Source organism: Chiloscyllium plagiosum, unplaced genomic scaffold (assembly GCF_037043375.1).
Source record: "Chiloscyllium plagiosum isolate Xiang-an unplaced genomic scaffold, Cpla_swu_hap1 HiC_scaffold_2, whole genome shotgun sequence".
Taxonomy (NCBI): Eukaryota; Metazoa; Chordata; class Chondrichthyes; order Orectolobiformes; family Hemiscylliidae; genus Chiloscyllium; species Chiloscyllium plagiosum.
Genome location: NW_028270140.1, coordinates 34,276,031 through 34,295,621, shown reverse-complemented (window position 1 = coordinate 34,295,621; position 19,591 = coordinate 34,276,031). Strand labels below are relative to the sequence as shown.

General features: G+C 41.0%; 1 protein-coding gene across 1 annotated transcript in view; it reads left to right on the top strand.

Moving 5' to 3' along the window:
* rigi (RNA sensor RIG-I) overlaps positions 1 to 19,591 on the top strand; it is a 96,757-nt gene that overhangs the window by 14,445 nt on the left and 62,721 nt on the right. The window contains exons 2-3 of the mRNA XM_043716266.2: positions 16,921 to 17,130; positions 19,177 to 19,308. Of these exons, the coding sequence (XP_043572201.1) occupies positions 17,025 to 17,130; positions 19,177 to 19,308 (238 nt within the window). The 5' untranslated portion in view covers positions 16,921 to 17,024. The remainder of the gene's footprint in view (positions 1 to 16,920; positions 17,131 to 19,176; positions 19,309 to 19,591) is intronic.

The following is a 19,591-nucleotide window of genomic DNA, read 5'->3' as shown; positions in this document are numbered from 1 at the left end:
GTATTGAGTATAAGAGCTGGCAGGTTTTGCTAACATTGTACAAGACTTTGGTTCGGCTCCATTTAGAATAGTGTGTACAGTTCTGGTTGCCACATTACCAAAAAGATGTGGACGCTTTGGAGAGGGTGCAGAGAAGGTTTATGAGGATATCACCTGGTATGGAAGGTGCTAGCTATGAAGAGAGGCTGAGTAGGTTAGGATTGTTTTCATTAGAAAAAAGGAGATTGAGGGGGAACCTGATTGAGGTCTACAAAATCATGAAGGGTATAGACAGGGTGGATAGAGATAAGCATTTCCCAGGGTAAGGAATTCAATAACGAGAGGTCATGCGTTCAAAGTGAGAGGAGAAATATTTAAGGGGGATACATGCGGAAAATACTTTACACAGAGGGTGGTAGGTGCCTGGATCGCATTGCCAGCAGAGGTAGTAGAGACAGGCACGGTAGATTCATTTTAAGGTGCATCTGAGCAGAGGCATGAGTAGGTGGGGAGCAGAGGGATACAGATCCTTAGGAATTGGGCGATAAGTTTAGACAGTGGCTTTGGATTGGCACAGGTTGGGGGGGGGCGTGAAGGGCCTGTTCCTGGGCTGTAAATTTTCTTCGTTCCTTGTCCGCTTGAGTATTGAACAATGTAAGAAAGTTCTTAAACAATCACTGGGAGTGATTGTAACAGACGCCAAGCACTCCAGTAATCCTGATTAAAGCTCAATATGGAGTGGATGAGAAAATAGTAGATTTTTAAGTGAAAATTAGAAAGAACATGACAGAGAAGGAATAAAAGGATGTGGTGAGGAGTTGAGGTGAGCAATGGGGAAAGGGGCTCATGTGGAGTATAAACACTGGCATGACCCATTTGAGTCAGCCTATTTCTCTGCTGGAACTGGAGCACTGGCACTTTGAAGAAAGTTTAGGACTACAGAAGGGACATTGATGGCATCTGCATGCAAATCTGAATAACATGGAGAAATCTCATCTGTGAGATTTGCCTCAAAATGCAGATAGTAGCTGAAAAATAATATTCTCTGATATGCTTTCTGTTTTGGAGTAACACGCAATGTACGACTCCAACACGTCATGTATGTTATTCCTCTACCTGAGTCTCCTCCCACTATATTTATTTCATCCCACCTTAACAACACGACTTTCAAAATCGCCATCGTGTTTTTATCCAATGTACCTATAAATGAATTTTTGTTATTAAGCTCTACCATTCCATTTACTAGCATATTCCACATTCTCACCACTTCTTAAATAATGCTTCTTTATTCATTGTATTCACTAGTTATCTTATTAATGGAACTCCAGTTTTAACCACATGGGAGGTAGTGTCACTGGCCTGGTAATCCAGAGATCCTTTTCAAAAGTCTGGAAACTTGGGTTCAAATTCCTGTTGAATTTAAATACATTTAATAAATATGGAATAATTAAAAACCCATTTATTTTACCAATGGGAAGAAAATCTGTGGCCTTGCCAGCAATGTCTGCATCCCATGAAAGAATTCAAAAAAGTAGAAACATCTTCTCCAAGTCTGTCCTAGAAAGCCACCTTGTTGTGGTTCTGTTCGCCGAGCTGGGAATTTGTGTTGCAGATGTTTCGTCCCCTGTCGAGGTGACATCCTCAGTGCTTGGGACCCTCCTGTGAAGCGCTTCTGTGATGTTTCCTCCGGCATTTATAGTGATTTGTATCTGCCGCTTCCGGTTGTCAGTTTCAGCTGTCCATTGCAGTGATCGGTATATTGGGTCCAGGTCGATGTGCTTATTGATTGAATCTGTGGATGAATGCCATGCCTCTAGGAATTCCCTGACTGTTCTCTGTTTGGCTTGTCCTATAATAGTAGTGTTGTCCCAGTCGAACTCATGTTGCTTGTCATCTGAGTGTGTGGCTACTAAGGATAGCTGGCCGTGTCGTTTTGTGCAGCGGACAGTTGGAACTGACAACCGGAAGCGGCAGATACAAATCACTACAAATGCCGGAGGAAACATCACAGAAGCGCTTCACAGGAGGCTCCCAAGCACTGAGGATGTCACCTAGACAGGGGACAAAACGTCTGTAACACAAATTCCCAGCTCGGCGAACAGAACCACAACAACGAGCACCCGAGCTACAAACTTTGAAAGCCCCCTTCTTTGAGCGTTCATTTTTCCAGAGCAAAAGGAATTCCAGCCAATTCAGTCTTCCTGATCCTGTTGGTATAAACTCCAAGTTCTGGTATCATCCTTGTAAATAGTAGGGACTTCAACAATAAATAGAAATGGTTGGCAATTTACTATGAAACAAAACTTATAAGTAATTTGAAGTCATTTCAAAACCAGAGGTACTGGAACCAGGTAGAAATGGACTTCACCACACTGAGTGTAACAAGAAAGTTCACCTGGTGAAGTGCAGTGAATCAATTAAATGTTGAGGACAAGAAGATAACTGGGTTCCAATCAAAACTGATCATTGTGTGGAAGATGGATACCAATATTATCATTTTGGTGAAAGGTAAGTAAAAAAAAAACAACCTTCAGAGGTAGTGACAGGAGGTAAAGGACAGGAAAGCTATATTTATACTATACACAATGCATTTTTTTAAAACATAAGGAATACTTTGTTCCTACAGCCAATAAATTGATTTTATAGATCCCATAAACAGCACTAAAATTATGACCAGTTTGCATTGGTTGAAGGACAAATGAAAGTTAGGAGAACACCTCCTGCAGTCATACATCCCTTCAGTCCAACCAGTTCATGCTGACCATAATCCCAAATTAAACTAGTTCCAACTGCCTGCACTTGGCCCATATCCTTCCAAACATTAAGGGCGGGATAGTGGCTCAGTATTTAACACTGCTGCTTTACAAGTCCAGGGACCTAGGTTCAATTCCAGCCTTGGGCAACTGTGTGGAATTTGCACATTCTCCCCGTGTTTGCTTGGGTTCCCTCTGGGTGCGTGTTTTAAAAAATTCTCAAGGTCAGGTTCGTAGGAGAGTAGTCTGACACAGAACAAACGACCAAGAGGCGAGTCTGCTGGAATATGGGCATTTTATTCCCCGCAGCGTCGCCACAACCAGGTCTCATACAACGGGTCTGGCTTATACTCACTCTACATGTTACCGGAACTGGGAGCCGTCAGTTCTCGTAGAGCGGTTGCCAACAACCCACGCTCGGCGGTTAAACGTAACCCCGGAGCAGACTCACCGAACTGGAGACTTTTCCAGATATAAACATTCATGTGAACAGCAGAGCAAGGCTAAAAAACACATTCCATTCTGGTTACATACAGATAAGAAGATTCACACGGGGAGGTGTGTAATAAGATTCACACGGGACTAAGCAACACCTCCATTCCGGTTAGATTCACACATGTATTGGGACATAATTTTTAACCGTTTCACCACATTCCACTGCTTGGCCCAATACATGTGTTACATTATGATTCACACATGTATTGGGACATAATTTTACACCACATTCCACTGCTTGGCCCAATACATGTGTTACATTATGCTTAATTCAGTTCAATTCGTTTCAGTTAATTTCAGTTCAGTCAATTCAGTGTAGTTCAATTCAGCTCAGTTCAGGTCTGTTCAGTTCAATTCAATTGTGTTCAATTCAGTTCCGTCCATTTCAATTCAATTTAGCTCAGTTCCATTTTGTTCCGTTCAATTTGATTCACTTCAGTTCCACTCAGTTCAGTTCAGTTCAATCCCATTCAATTCTGTTAACTCCGCTTCAGCTTTTTGGACATGCCCACATCCTCCGCTGTACCCCAGGCAAGGGGTTCTTCGGCAGGACTGGGATCCTCTCTCAAACAAACTGCCACGTACATGCCCACATCCATGCCATCCCGGGACGGTCGGGACCTCCACAGTTTGTTCTTCTGGTTTCTTAGTCTTTTTCCAAAACATTGTTCTATATCAAAATCTCTCCTCAATTGCGATTGACCCTGCTCGACTACGCCAAATGTTTTAAAAAATTCTCAAGGTCAGGTTCGTAGGAGAGTAGTCTGACACAGAACAAACGACCAAGTGGCGAGTCTGCTAGAATATGGGCATTTTATTCCCCGCAGCGTCGCCACAACCAGGTCTCATACAACGGGTCTGGCTTATACTCACTCTACATGTTACCGGAACTGGGAGCCGTCAGTTCTCGTAGAGCGGTTGCCAACAACCCAAGCTCGGCGGTTAAACGTAACCCCGGAGCAGACTCACCGAACTGGAGACTTTTCCAGCTGATATACTCTTTTCCAGATATAAACATTCATGTGAACAGCAGAGCAAGGCTAAAAAACACATTCCATTCTGGTTACATACAGATAAGAAGATTCACACGGGGAGGTGTGTAATAAGATTCACACGGGACTAAGCAACACCTCCATTCTGGTTAGATTCACACATGTATTGGGACATAATTTTTAACCGTTTCACCACATTCCACTGCTTGGCCCAATACATGTGTTACATTATGATTCACACATGTATTGGGACATAATTTTACACCACAGTGCGCCAGTTTCCTCTCAGTCCAAAGATGTGCAGGTTAGGTGGATTGGCCATGCTAAGTTGTCCATAGTGATCAGGGATGTGTGGGTTAGGTGCATTAGTCAGGGCAAATGTAAAGTAATGGGTTAGGGAGATTGGATTTGAGTGGGATACTCTTTAGAGGATGGGTGTAGACTTGTTGGGCCAAATGGCCTGATTACACACTAGGGATTCTCTGATATGTCTACTTATCTAAATGTCTTAAACATTGTAACTGTATCCCCATCTACCACTTTCTCTGGAAGTTCGTTCCACACATGAATCAGTCTGTGTAAAAACTTGCCCCTCATATCTTTTTTAAATCTTCCTCTCCTCACCTTAAAAATATGCCCCCTAGTCTTGAAATCCCCAACCTTAGCGAAAAGCCACTTGCTATTCACCTTATCTATAGCTCTCATTATTTCATACATCTCCATAAAGTCACCTTTAACCTCCTATGCTCCAGTGAAAAAAAGTCCCAGATTACACAGCCTGCCCTTATAATTCAAACTCTCTCCATTTCTAGCAACATCTTGGTAAATCTCTTCTGAACCATCTCCAGTTTAATAATATCCTTCCTATAACAGGGAGACTAGAATTGGACATGGTACTCCAGAAGAGGCCTCACCAATGTCCTGAACAACCTCAATGTAACGCCCTATATCCTATACACAAAGGTGTGAACAATGCAGGCGAGCGTGCTAAACGCCTTTTTAACCACCCTATCCATCTGTGAAGCAAACTTCAAAGAATTCTGTACCTGAACCCCTAGGTCTTTCTGTTCTACAACACTGCCCAAGGCCCTACTTTTAATTGTATAAATCTTGTATTTGTTTTTTTTACCAAAATGCATTACCTTGCATTTATCCAAATTATACTCCACTTACCATTCTTCAGCCTGTTGACTCAATTGATCAAGATCTCTTTGTAATCTTAGATAATCTTCACTGTTCACTATACTACCAATCTTAGTGTCATCTGCAAACTTACTAACCAGGCTTTCTATATTTTCATCTAAATCATTTATAAATGACAAACAAAAGTGGACCCAGCACCTCACCTGCTCCTTAAATATTGCAGTAGAATCTTTTGGTGGAATTTGGGCACTTAGTTTCTCAGATGAAATGATAAGCATCACTTTGGATGCTGCAATACACCCTCATTTTGTCAGAATCATCCAAATGCAGGAAATGGCAAGTGTTACTTCCAGAGATACCGCATTTTTTTGTGCAATTCCAAGTACTTGGCCTCTCCAGTGTGATCCAATACATGATCATGCCATTAGCTAGCAAACAAGATTTATTGATTTGGACGGGATCTTACAACTCCCCGAGGATCAGTGGACTTAGCAGACATGACAAAGTTAAACAGCTCTAGAAACACTTATGAAATCCAAATGGATATTTTAAAAAAACTCCAGCAAAATAAAGCATTTCATCTGACCTGATGTCTTTTTAGATCCAACTTTAAAGTTTGGTTTGAATAAGACATAACCTGTTGACAGCATTATTTTTAAAATGCAAATGCAATCCCAAGTTACGTAGGCAAATGGTTTCACAACAGGTCAAGAACTAGAGGAGACACATTTAAGGTGAATGGCAAAGTAACAAAAAGCAACACGAGGTTAAACTTTTTATGCAATGAATGATGAGGATCTGAACTGTACTGCTTCAGGGGGGTGGGGGCAGCAGATTGAATTTTGGTTTTCAATGAATATTATCTGAAAAGAAAAATATTGTAGACTTGAGGGAGAGGATGGGATAGTGGGACTAGCTGAGAGCAGATTCTTCCAGAGAATCAGCGCAGGTATTTTAGACCACCTGTAAGTAATCTAATCTAATCTGTGCTGTTATCGTTCTATGAAATCTTTTAGTTGGTTTGTCACCTTTTAGACATGGAGCTACTGCTGAACCATTATTTTAAATACCTTAAAATAATAAAAAGTCAATACAAGAGGCTGTTGTTTCAGGTGGGAGTTACAGTACAGTACAAGTTGCATAAACATGAGCAATTATAGAAGATGATTAAACAATTAATTAGTTATTATAACTGAGATTAACTAAGTACACTCCCTCTCCCTACTACCTTCCTGCACTACTCTACTAGTCACAACATAAGTTGAAATGCATCTATGGAGAGAAATCAGAGTTAACGTTTTGAGTCAAATGACCTTTCCTCAGAACTTTCTCCACAGATGTTGCCAGACCTGCTGAGCTTTTCCAGTAATTTCCATTTTTGTTTCTGATTTACAGCATCTGCATTTCTGTTGGTGTTTATAAATTGAAATGCTTTACTCATTACTGATATGGTCAGTTATGTACTTTAGCTAAGGGACTCTTGTGTAGTTTTAGTGTCCCTACCTTTGAGACAGGACACCCAGATGTGTCATGACATTTCTGAATAGATTGTTCAGAAAACATTGATACTTCATATTAGGTTTGGAATAAAATAATTATCCATCAGGTTTCTTTAATAAATAAGAAAATTATTGATTTACTGTGAAAACAGGATTTTATAGCAAATATGTGAAGCTGATTAACACAATTTGAAATAGGAAAGTATAAATTTTTCAGGGGAGGCAATGGCCTAGTGGTATTATCACTTGACTTTTAATCCTGTGAACTAGGTAATGTCCTAAGGACCTGGGTTCAAATCTTGCCATGGCAGATGGCAGAATGTGAAATCAATACCAAATCTGGAATTAAGAGTCTAATGAGGACCGTGAAACCATTGTCAATTGTTAGAAAAATCCATCTGATTCACTAAAGCCCTTTGGGGAAGGGAACTGCCATCCTCATCTGGTCTGGCCTACATGTGATTCCAGGCCCACAGCAATGTGGTTGACTCTTAACTGTGCTCTGGGCAATTAGGCTGGCCTAGGCAGTGACCTATCATCTCATGAATGAATATTAAAGAAATTTTAGAAATGTCCCCACTGTGCACACAATTCAAAGGAAAAAAAGTGGAAACATTTCTTTATAGAGATTAATATTGGGGGATAATAAAACTTGACAAATATTTGTTCTTCAGAGAAAAACTGTTAAAGTAAAGATTGTTCACAATAGCATGCATTCTGTCACACACCAACTCGTGTCAGTCAACATAGGCAGCTGTCAATGGGAACAACAGTTTATTCAGTGGAAAATTCAGAGCATTTCAGCAGAATAGTTGCATCGGTTTTATCACATTTCACATTGGAATTTCCAAAAGGCTTTTCACAGGGATGAGCTGGGTAGCTTTCTCTATGGCTGTACCCCAACTGAACTCCAAACAATATTCAAAGCAAAGCATAAACCCATTCAGGTGATTTCCAGGAAATAAGTCAACAGAATCCAAACAAATATGGCTATATCCATTTAGGAGCCTGTTTTATAAACAAAAACCTTCAGGTATCTCTTCAGCAGTCAGAATGAGCCACTGTTAACAAACCTTTAAACTTGAACCACAAAAACAAAATTGAAACATCTTCATAAAGGACGCTGATTAGGAGCAGAAACATTTGCATGTTAAAGACATTAATGATATGGGTGGGAAACGTTAGTCAGGGAATAGATCTAATTAGATGTCTCTCTGATGTGAAAAATGTAAAACTAACAGATTAGCTACGGTCTATGTTGGCAATAATTAAAAATTAGTTGGTTTACACAAAAAGTGGACATTTGGCCCATTAATGACTCTGTCATCTACTTGATAGATCAAACTAAGTCATCCCATTCCCTGCTTTTCCTCAGCAGCCTTGTGAACTCTTAAGATATAAAAGAGACCTACATGGCAACTTTTTCACACAGAGGGTAGTATGTGTATGGAATGAGCTGCCAGAGGATGTGGTGGAGACTGGTACAATTGCAACATTTAAGAAGCATTTGGGTGGGTATATGAATAGGAAGGGTTTCGAGGGATATGGGCCAGATGCTGGCATGTGGGACTAGATTGAGTTGGGATATCTGGTCGGCATGGACGTGTTGGACCGAAGGGTCTATTTCCATGCTGTACATCTCTAGTATTTATCCAAATAGCTGTTTAAAGTTGTAATTAAATTTTCTTCCCCAACCTTGAGGAAGTGCATTCAGATCATAACTTCTGCATGTTCCAAAAATAAATCTCTGGTTCGTTTTAAATCTGTGTCACGGTTTACCAACTGTCCTGCCACCGGAAACTGTTTCTGCTCACTTCCAAGTTTTCGTTTCACAAGGCTGGTACTCAACCAGACCACATATTTGGTCAAACAGCAATGTTGTAGTTTTTACGGGACATCTTAAACGATAGAGAGAGAAAAGAGACACTGAGGGGTTTAAGGGGGGAGTTCTAGGGCTTGGGATTTCAGCAGCTTCAGGCTTGGCTGCTAATGATGGCAATGTACAAGTGGGTTGGAATTGCAGGATTACTGTTAACCGAGAAAACTGTCAGGCTGGAAGAGAATCCAGAGACTAGAATGGGAGGTCAAGGGCATGGAAAGACTTGGAATCTGGGATAGGAGGAGACATGCCTGCCATTTTATGATTAAATAAGTTTCTGCTTGGATATTAGATTTGTCAAGGTCTCTTTAAGCCCCTTAGTTTTGGATAGACCAGATTTGGTTAAAAAAAATTGTGTTGAAGTTGACTTGACGTTTACATAAATACATGTGCATTCTGGACACCTTTTTTTTCCAGTTCAGAGGTAACCTCTGAAACATAATTATAAATGTGATTTCAAGATGTGTTAATTATTCTTCTAAGCCCAGAATAGCAATCAACTGTGTCATTGAGGAAATAGAATATACAAGACTGACTACAATTGAGGAAAGTTAAAAATCACACAACACTTGGTTATAGTCCAACAGGTTTGGAAGCACTAGTTTTCGGAGCGCTGCTCCTTCATCAGGTGGCGACGCTCCAAAAGCTAGTGTGCTTCCAAATAAACCTGTTGGACTATAACCTGGTGTTGTGTGATTTTTAACTTTGTACACCCGAGTCCAACACCGGCACCTCCAAATTACAATTGAGGAGATTTCTTTGTGACCCCTGTCCTCTAGGAGAACCAGCTTCAGTTCTTGGAATAGCTATGATTGAAAAGAAAGACGGATTTGTAATTATAGAGTCCCATTTGAAACTTCAGGACATTCTCTTGCACTTGATCACAATGATCAGTGCCAGAACTCATTGTTGTTCTGTGCACAGAAATCTCAATGTGATAATGACCAGATATTTTTTCTCTTTGGTGATAGTGGCTAAAGGACAGTAGAACTTGCATGGCATTTTTTTTTTGTGTCCACCCAAAAGCACAGATAAAGCCTTGGTTTAATATCTCATTTAATATCTCAGGTAGTACAGCATTTTCTCAATATAGTTTTGATACTATCATTTTGGATCTGGTCCTGAGGTCTTTGTGGTTACTGTACAAATACTTGATGCAGGGACAATCCAAGGAGAGAGCAGTAGGGTCAGTTTTTGAATTGGTATTGCAAAGAGCCACATGGATGTGTTGGGCCTCCCTTCAATGTTTCTATGAATGTGAATCCCCAAGGATAACCTGAGGGAAATGGAAAACTCACGCTATCCTGAGAGAATTTGGGATAAAACATCTATATAGCACAGAATAAAAAGAATTCTCAAAGGTGCAAATGTGTAAAATGTTAAGCTGAAAGTACTTGAAGGAAGGCCTTCACTGGCATGAAAATTCAAATAAAGGTATTTCAAGATTAAATAGAGATATTTAATCAAGTGGCTCAAGGAAAAGTATTTCTAGTTTTGTTACACGTTGGTAACAGAAGCATTGAAGTATGTTGAACTTTTTACCTGATTGCATTTTGTCTAGAATCATGACCCACTCCAGAGGACAGCCCATTTGACAGAAACATTGTCATATTTAAATTTTAAGATTAAGTAGATGCACGTGTTGAATGCCTCATCCAGGCATCAACTCAGAATATAAGTGCCTGTTAGACCTTTTGATAAATATCAGGAGCGAGGAAATGGTGAAATCAGTAACGTGTGATAATTGGAGACAGTTATAATATAGAATATTTTCATAATTGTTGAGATTTTCTGAAGTGAAAAATGTTATACTAAGCAATAAATAATTAGAACATAATGCAACAGCTTGGATCGATATGCAACGATCAGCAATCTCCAACAGTAATTAAACAACATTGTAAAGATCATGGGGTTTTTTCCCCCAAATTTTTGCTATTTTCTCTCTTCTGATCTTTATCAAATGTCATTACAAGCAATTATATTTAGAGTTGAAGTCTGAAAGTAATGTTCATCACATACATTATTTTGATATTAATGTTGAAATATGATGATGTTTTTCACAAATGGGAATTCCTATAACATGGAGTATAATCCCAGAGAAAATTGGGAGCACGAAGGCATTGATGTTTAGGAGGTACTTATGTTTGGAGGCAGCAATGGGTTGAGACCAATCATAGTGCTAACTGATGGGACGTCTCTTGTCAAGTAGAGGGGGTATTGCTGGCAGTAAGATGATGATGAAGATGTAGCAGGTTCAGTAGTAATTTTCAAATTGGGACTGGATTTCTGCAAAAATAGCAAACATTGTGTCTAATTGGTAGCGTTTTAGAGCCAGCACAGATGTCAGATAAATAGTTTGCTTCTCCAGTGTATGATTCGATGAGACACAGGTTTTGGAGTTGGCACGTGTACAAAGAGGGGAGTGGTCATTTTGGGAGCTCTGAGAATGAGCAAGATGAGCACTGAGTTGTGGATGGACAGGATCCAAGAGACACACCAAGATCTGTAATCAGATGTGCAAAGAGTGCATACGTACTGGCAGAGAGTGTGACCAGAGTGCTGCATTAAAGTTGACTCTTATATATTAATATCACAGAAATGATATGATTGGCTAAATTTGCCCTAAGAATCATACCTGGAGCCTGCACTGCTGTAAGTGACTAGGATTGATTTAACACGCATCATTTTTATCATAACTATCTTCCACTCATTGCATTTTGAATTGAATTGAATTGAATTTATTGTCCCATGTACCAAGGCACAGTGAAAAGCTTTGTTTTGCGAGCAATACAGGCAGATCACAGAGTTAAGTAGCATAGATAGTAAATAATAGGCAAACAGTGGCAAAAACAAAAGCACAAGTACAAGCGAATGTTAAGAGTTTGAGAGTCCATTCAGTATTCTAACAACAGTAGGGTAGAAACTGTTGCAAAACTGGCTGGTGTGTATGTGTGTTTCAGGCTTCTGTACCTTCTCCCCAATGGTAGAGGTTGTAGAAAAACATGGCCAGGGTGGAATGGATCTTTGAGAATGCTGGGGGCCTTTCCTTGACAGCAAGCCTAGTAGATGGATTCTGTAGATGGGTGGTTGGCCTTTGTGATTGTCAGGGCCAAGTTTGTCACTCACTGTAACCATCTCTGATCTTGAATGGTACAGTTGCTATATCAGGTAGTGATACATCCAGACAGAATGCTCTTGATGGCGCACCTACAAAAGTTGGCAAGGGTATTTGCTGTCATGCCAGATTTCCTCAGCTGCCAGAGGAAGAAGAGATGTTGTTGGGCCTTTGTGACCAGTGCGTCCACATGAAAGCTTGTTGTGAATGACGACTCCCAGGAGATTAACACTCTCCACTCCTTCTACCTCTGTGCTATTAATGTGTAATGGGGCATGAGTAACATCCCACCAAAAGTCAATAATGAGTTCCTTGGTTTTGCTGGCATTGAGAACTAGGTTGTTCTCAGTGCACCATTTTTCCAGTTCTTCCACCTCCCATCTGTATCCTGTTTCGTCGCCATCTGAAATTCTACTGACTATGGTGATGTCATCAGTGAACTTGTAAATGGCATTAGTCTGGTATTTGGCGACACAGTCATGGGTATACAGTGAGTACAGTAGGGGGCTGAGTACGCACACCTGGGAGGCCTCAGTGTTGAGTGTTGGTGACAATGAAATATTATCCCCAGTCTTTACTGATTATGGCCTGTGGGTCAGGAAACTGAGGCTCCAGTTGCAGAGAGTGGGGCTTTTTCTGAAATCACTAAGTTTAGTAATTAGTCTCGGGATAATAGTGTTGAAGGCTGAACTGTAGTCAAGAGCAGGATTCTTACTTAGCTGTTCTTGGTGTCAAGATGTTCTAGGGAGGAGTGAAGGGCAAGTGATATGGCATCTGAAATGGATCTGTTGGTTTGATGGGCAAATTGGAGTGGGTCAAGAGTAGTGGGGAGGCTGGAGTTGATTAATGCCATGACCACTTCATGAGCACCGAAGTTAGGGCCATTGGGCGGTAGTCATTGAGACAGGCTGCATGAGCCTTCTTAGCCACAAGGATGATGTTGGCCCTCGCAAAACAGGCAGGGACAGTGGCCTGCTGCAGGGAGAGATTGAAGATGTCTGAGAAGACCTCTGCCAGTTGATCTCCACATGCTCTGAATGCACGGCCTGGTACTCCATCTGGTCCCATTGCTTGCCTTGGATTCACACGAAGGAAAACTGATCTGACCTCTGGTGCAGTGACTGTTGGGATAGGTTCGTCAGGACTTGTCGGAATAGGTGTTACCACTCCGCCGAACTTCTGCTCAGAGCGAGCATAGAAGGTGTTGAGACGATCTGGGAGGGATATATCATCGTCTGCTATCTTACACTGTCTCTTTTTAGAACCTGTGATGTCATTCATTCCTTGCCATTGTCACCGGGTGTCTGCCTGGGTCTCTAGTTTGGATTGGCACTGGTCCTTGGCTGTCTTAATGGCTCTACGAAGGTCATACTTGGATTCCTTATATTTGAGTGAGTCTCGATCTGAAGGCCTCACATCTGGTTTTTAGCAGGTTCCATAATTCCTGATTCATCCAGAGTTTTCTGCTGGGGAACACCTAGGTTGACTTCCTCGGTGTACAGTCCTCCACATACTTGCTGGTAAAGTCTGTGATGATGTGGCGTAATTGTTCAAGGTACCCGCGGACTATTTGAACATGGCCCAATCAGCCGATTCCAGACAGTACCGGAGTTGATCCTCTGCCTCCTCCGACCAGCACTGAACCTGTATCCGCGAGGGGGGTCTCCTGCTTGAGCCTATAAGCCGGGAGAAGAAACACGGCACTGTGGTCGGAGTTCCGGAAATGAGGGCGGGTGATGGAGCGGTAGGCATCCTTCACAGTGTAGCAGTGGTCTAAAATGTTTGGGCCCCTGGTGGGGCAGGTAATGTTCTGGTGGTACTTGGGCAACACCTTCCTTAAATTGGCTTGATTGAAGACGCCAGTCACAATAAACAGGGCCTTGGGGTGTTCCGTCTCAGGGGTGTTAGTGGTGAAGTACAGCACACCCAGAGCTTCCTCAACCTTTGCTTGTGGCAGTATGTACACAGCTGTTAGTGTGGCAGCAGTAAATTCCCTTGGTAGATGGATGGGAGCAAAGCAATAATCAATTTCTTATTTGAGGGAAAGCTAGTTAACTACTCGTGGGCAACAGGATTAGAAGAACATACTGATAGGATGAGAGAAGGTTCAAACAGAACATAAACACGAGTATAACCTCTGGCTAGGTCAGCTCTGGAGACCATTCTTGAATCACTGCAGTCCGTGTAGTGTGGATACGTCTACAGTGCTGTTAGGAAGGGAGTTCCACAATTTTGACGCAGTATTAGTGAAGGAACAGTGATACAGTTTCAAGTTAGGATAGTATGTGACTTGGAGATGCTCTTATAGGTGGTGGTGTTCTCATGCGTTAGTTACCTGTGTTACATGAGGTCCTACATGAGGTGTGGAAGGTGTTATTAAAGGAGCCTGGTGAGTTACTGCAGTGCATCTTGTAAACGGTACACATTGCTGTCACTGTGCAATGGTGATCAATGTCTGGTGTATATATGCTCCCTGTATATGTTATCTGGGAGAGTCAAAGTAACAGTTCAAAAGCACAGGCCAGAGTAGGTGAAAAAAGAATTATATTTTTTAGACTATTCGAGTATTGATGGCTGTTGAACAAAAAAAAACATATTGGATCTCCTACAGGAACTCTGACTTTCTAAATGATGGCATAGAGAAAGCCTTTATAAAATATTGATTAGGCTTCAGCTGGAGTATTGTGTTCAATTCTGGGCACAGCAACAGGGGGAAATTTGAAATTTATTAGAATAATCTGGAAAGTTTAGCAGCCAAGAACTTTAGTTGTTTTGTTCTTGACCCCATTGTCCTTGCAAATAAATCCCCATCTCTAACCTGTTCTCCCCAAAGTCCTTGAGTTTTGATACCCTAATATAAGTCCCTCCAATCAGACTTCCAGAATACCAAAATGTTTCTTATTAACAACACAAATTATATCCTATCTGCAAAAGTAAACTAAACTCCTCATCCTTGATCTGTAAACAGCCTTTGAACAAATGTCCTGCACCAGTACCTCTCCACTGTTGTCTAGATGAGTGAAATGGCACTCACGTCATTCTATTCATATCAATTAATCATGATTAGGGAATTGCTTACAAAATGTTTCTTCTTGCTCCCACACCATTATGTCTGGTTTTCCAAGGACTGATAGTTGATCCACTCCTACATCTACATACTGCCTCAACAACAACATTCACAGCATAAATCTTCATAAGCTTGTTTGACATTTTACGTTGGATTAATGAAACTCTTCCCCCAGTTAAGTTTAGGGAAGCTGAAACCATTGTCTGCAATACACACTGTACCAACTCTATCCCTTTCATGGACAACAGTCTAAGCCAAAGCACTTTATCCTTGGTGACTTATTTTGATCCTGGGACAAGTTTCTTACCATACTATCACTAAGATCACCCAATGGTGATTAGCTAACTGCAGCTGTCTTTCATTTCATCTGTTACTGAGATCTTATCCATACCTTTGTTATCTTTACAGTTGACTATTCCAATGCATTCTAAGCTGGCCTCCCACATTCTGCCCTCTGTAAATATGAACTCATCCCAAACTTTGCTGTCTTGTTTTTAGTGTGCCAAGTTGCATCCACCTATCATATCTATGATCCCTAACATACATTAACTCCTGTTCCAGCAACACCTTGATTTTAAAATTCTCATCCTTGTTTTCAAAACCCCATCATGGCTTCACCCCTGTATATCTTCCATCTCATTCAACCCTTTTGACTACAAGTTGATGGTGGTATGTACGTAGCAATTGATCTGGAATGCATTGCCTGAAAAAGTGTTGAAAGTAACTTCCATAGTATCATTAAAGAGGGAATTGGATAAATTCTTAGAAGGGAGAAAATTGCAGGATTTCAGGGAAAGGATCTGGGATTGAATGAATGGTTCATTTAAAGAGCTGACCTGGATGCATAGGCTGAATGTTCTCCTTCTATGAGCAAGATTCAGACTCCATGATTGAAACAAATGCAGGAGGCCACTGTGGATTTCATTAATTTTATACAATCTTGCACAAGGAGGTCTCCACCTCAGCCGGAAACAGGTCTTGCTCCTGTGCAAATCTGACTGATAAAGCAGTTAAGCATTCTGGCATTAACGTTAGCCTCAAGAGTGCAAACAGGAGTAAACTACTCTGAAGGGCAGTTATACAGAAATGACTGGCTCTATAGTGGTGTTACAAAACAGGCCTGGGAACTCCAATACTGTGAATGAACAGTTAAACTGGGTAGCATTTTGCAGAGCATAAGCTATGAGTTATTTGCCTGGGGGGAGTAGACAGTGGTATCGGCAAGTAAGGCTCAGAAAAATCGTGACGAACAGAAAACAAGAAATGGCTATTTGCATTTATATAGTGCCCTTAATCTAGTAACATGTCCCAGAGTGTATCACACATTAGCACACAAAAAACACCAAGTCACATAAGTCAAATGATCAAAAGCAGGCCAGTTTAGCAATAGAGTTTTAAATTTGGTGAAGGGATTAAAATCGGGCCAGCACTGAAGGTGAGCGTTAGAGGAGTTCAGAGATCTGAGGACCATAGGGCTGCGAGAGATTAGGGGGGCGGGGAAGACAAGGAAAGATTCGAAAACCTTTTAAAAATTGGGGTGTTGCTAGACAGAAGACCAGTGTTGGTGGTCGATGACCGGATTGGAATTGGCAGGCATTAGGGTTCGAGTAGTAAAAGCAAAATCAATACTTGGATGGGGTAGGCAGTGGGCCGGCGGATCAACAGGCAAAATGGGTTTGGACTTCCTTGCTTTATGGAGTCTAACAACAGATTTAGGAGGGGGGAGGCACTGTAGACGAAAACAAAAGACAAGGAAATGTAACCTTCAGAAAATGAAAGAAGGGAGATCGAAACCGATAGTGATAAATCAGAGAGAGAAGGGGGGGGGGGGGGACAGGGATGTTTATTTTCTCAGTGGTGCTGACGCAGAAATCCGCGGAGGTTCGTGACTGGATTTCTTACTCGTCAAGGGGTGAAAATGATGGTTAATAAATATTAAATGTAGATCCGCAAGAAACTGAAACTTAAGTGACACCTGATTTCCTGGAAATTGCACAGTGTAGGCGGAGTCGCCGAGCTGATATTTAGTTGTATGGAAGTCATACAGATCACCAAGACAGCGGAAGAGGATTCTTCGACAGTCACGGTTATAAAGATTTAAAATGACCGACCTCCAGAAAGAAAACTTGAAGTTATGGCGACATTACATCACTAGAATTCTTCGCCCTACGTATATACACGGATTCCTCACGTCTTTCTTTTCACCAGGTATGTAAGGTTGTAATAATTGATCTTTCAATACTGGCTGTTGCATTTATTTTTCCGCTGGTGCGATTTTAACAACAATGTGGGAATCATTCATTAACCCCCAGCTAGCGAAACGAAAACTCCCTAAATTAGAGGAAATTGTGTTGGAATGGATGTTGGGATTGAATATATAAACGTGCTAATTATGATTCTTAATAAATAAATATGTCTGTTTCAGAAACTGCACCCAGGTTTCAGGATTAACACAGGAATTTGTGAGGAAGACTGTTTCTCGGTTGTGAGGAGAAAGTGAGGAGTGCAAGATGCTGGAGATCAGAGTCAAAATGTGTGGTGCTGGAAAAACACAGCAGGTCAGGCAGCATCCAAGGAGCAGAAGAGTCGACGTTTCGAGCATAAACTCTTCATCGGGATTTTCCTGCTCCTCGGATGGTACCTGACCTGTTGTGCTTTTCCAGCAATACATTTTAATAGCATATGTAAATAGTCCATTAGCTAGATGTGTTTTTCGGCTAACAAATGGGCCTTTAATTTTTTTTAAACATGACTGTGCCTTTCCATAACGAACTGTATTTCTCGTGTGGGGTTCCAGATTGCGTCTTGTGTGTCAAATATCTTCTGATCTTTTAACCAATTAAAACTTGTTAAGATCTTCTGTCACTCGAAGTTGTTTTGTTCATTATTCGGGGTGAAATCTCATAGTGCACCACACCGGCCAAGGCTGATGGATCCTTGCTTAGAATTACCTGACTGCAGAGCTGAGATTCTGTGGTATGATTCCTCATGGTGTTCACAGCTAGCTGCTTGGTGTGAAAAATAAAAAGAAATACTGACAAAGGGGAAGTGGGTGTCCTTCCAGTTTTCCTTGATGAAACACGAGCAGAAGGCTCTTTGGCAGCTGCATTTTCTTTTGCTGGAAATCCCCCAAGAGGCTGCAAAAGTAATGTTTTTAGATTCTGGATTTTGCTTTTAATCAACTTATTCAGAACCATTATGACACGCTTCTCGAGCAGATACAACTTAAACACATGCCTCCTAATCCAGAGGAAGGAACACTACCACTACACAAGAGACTCTGGCTTTTAGATACAGAGGTGATCTCTGATCAGTGAAATTAACACTCGACTTTTTTTATTTCTCACCTGGTATGTGACTTAAATCCCATTTTTGTTTCAATAACTCGTTTGAGAGCAGTGATCCTTCACAATTGAGTTTGGAAAGATGATTCTAAAGCTCTCCACTTTGGAGACTTTTCCACAGCTTGTAGCTGAGTCTGTTGTGGACTCATTGATAAGAGATTAACAGCTGTGAATAGTCAACAGCTCTTAATTAATAATTTGAAGGGTGGTTTAACCCAACACATTAAATCTGATTTTTCTCCGCAGATGCTGCCAGATCTGCTGAGCTTTTCCATCAATTTCTGTAACAAACTAAATAAGGTGGGTTGGATTTGTCGGTTTTGATGATTCTTGGGAAAAGAAATCTTCCTTTGTCCTGGTTCATATGCTCCTCAGAGATCCCCCACCAGGATTATCCTGGAGTGTCCAAGAATTTAAAGGGGCATTTAGAAAAAAAAACATTGTGCTTAAATAAGATATCCTTGAATATTTTCACAAGTTAGCAAAATACAAGACATTGAGGGAAGAAAAATATTGTATGTCCAGGATCAGCCAATGAGTTGATGTCAAGATTAGAGTGGTGCTGGAAAAGCACAGCAGGTCAGGCAGCATCTGAGGAGCAGGAAAATCGACATTTTTGGGCAAAAGCCCTTCCTCAGGAATGATGCTGCGAGCCTCGGGGGTGGAGAGATGAGTTGATGGTTCAGTCTGCTGTTTGAAGGCATTGTGATTGACATGTTCATTGAGTAGTGGGAGAGATGGGATGTAATATCATGAAACCTCCAAGATTATGTCCAATTAAAGTCAGAAGCCTTTGTATGTATGACCTTTTCCTTCCTGGTTTGTACATTTCATCTTGTTTCATGCTTGGTAATCATATTGGAAACTCTGTTCAATTTGGTTCATGGTTTGTAATGTTCTTTTTCCCCAGTTGACACTGAGCAGATTTTATCATTGGAAGAAAAGTCAGTCATAAAGTCTGCAGAGCTCTTTCTGGACTGTCTGCTTAAGTTGGAGGAGCAAGGATGGTATCGAGCATTTTTAGATGAACTAAGAGGAGCAGGTGGGTGAGTGAATTTTGCAGAAAAGCCACACTTCTCCTCCTCTTCAGGTTTTGTTCTCAACCGAAGTCTTTTTTCCCCATTGTGTATTATCACTATTTACATAAGATTCGTGAAAAGTACACCATTAAGTTATCACAAGTTTATCAATACCTAAACTCATTGATTAACATTTTGTAAACTTCTCACAAAGAATGGAGAATTTGCAACATTTAATGAGCAACCTGCTTCATCAGCTAGGACACAAAAGCATTATTTGCATTTTGTGGTTTCAGTAGTAAGTTG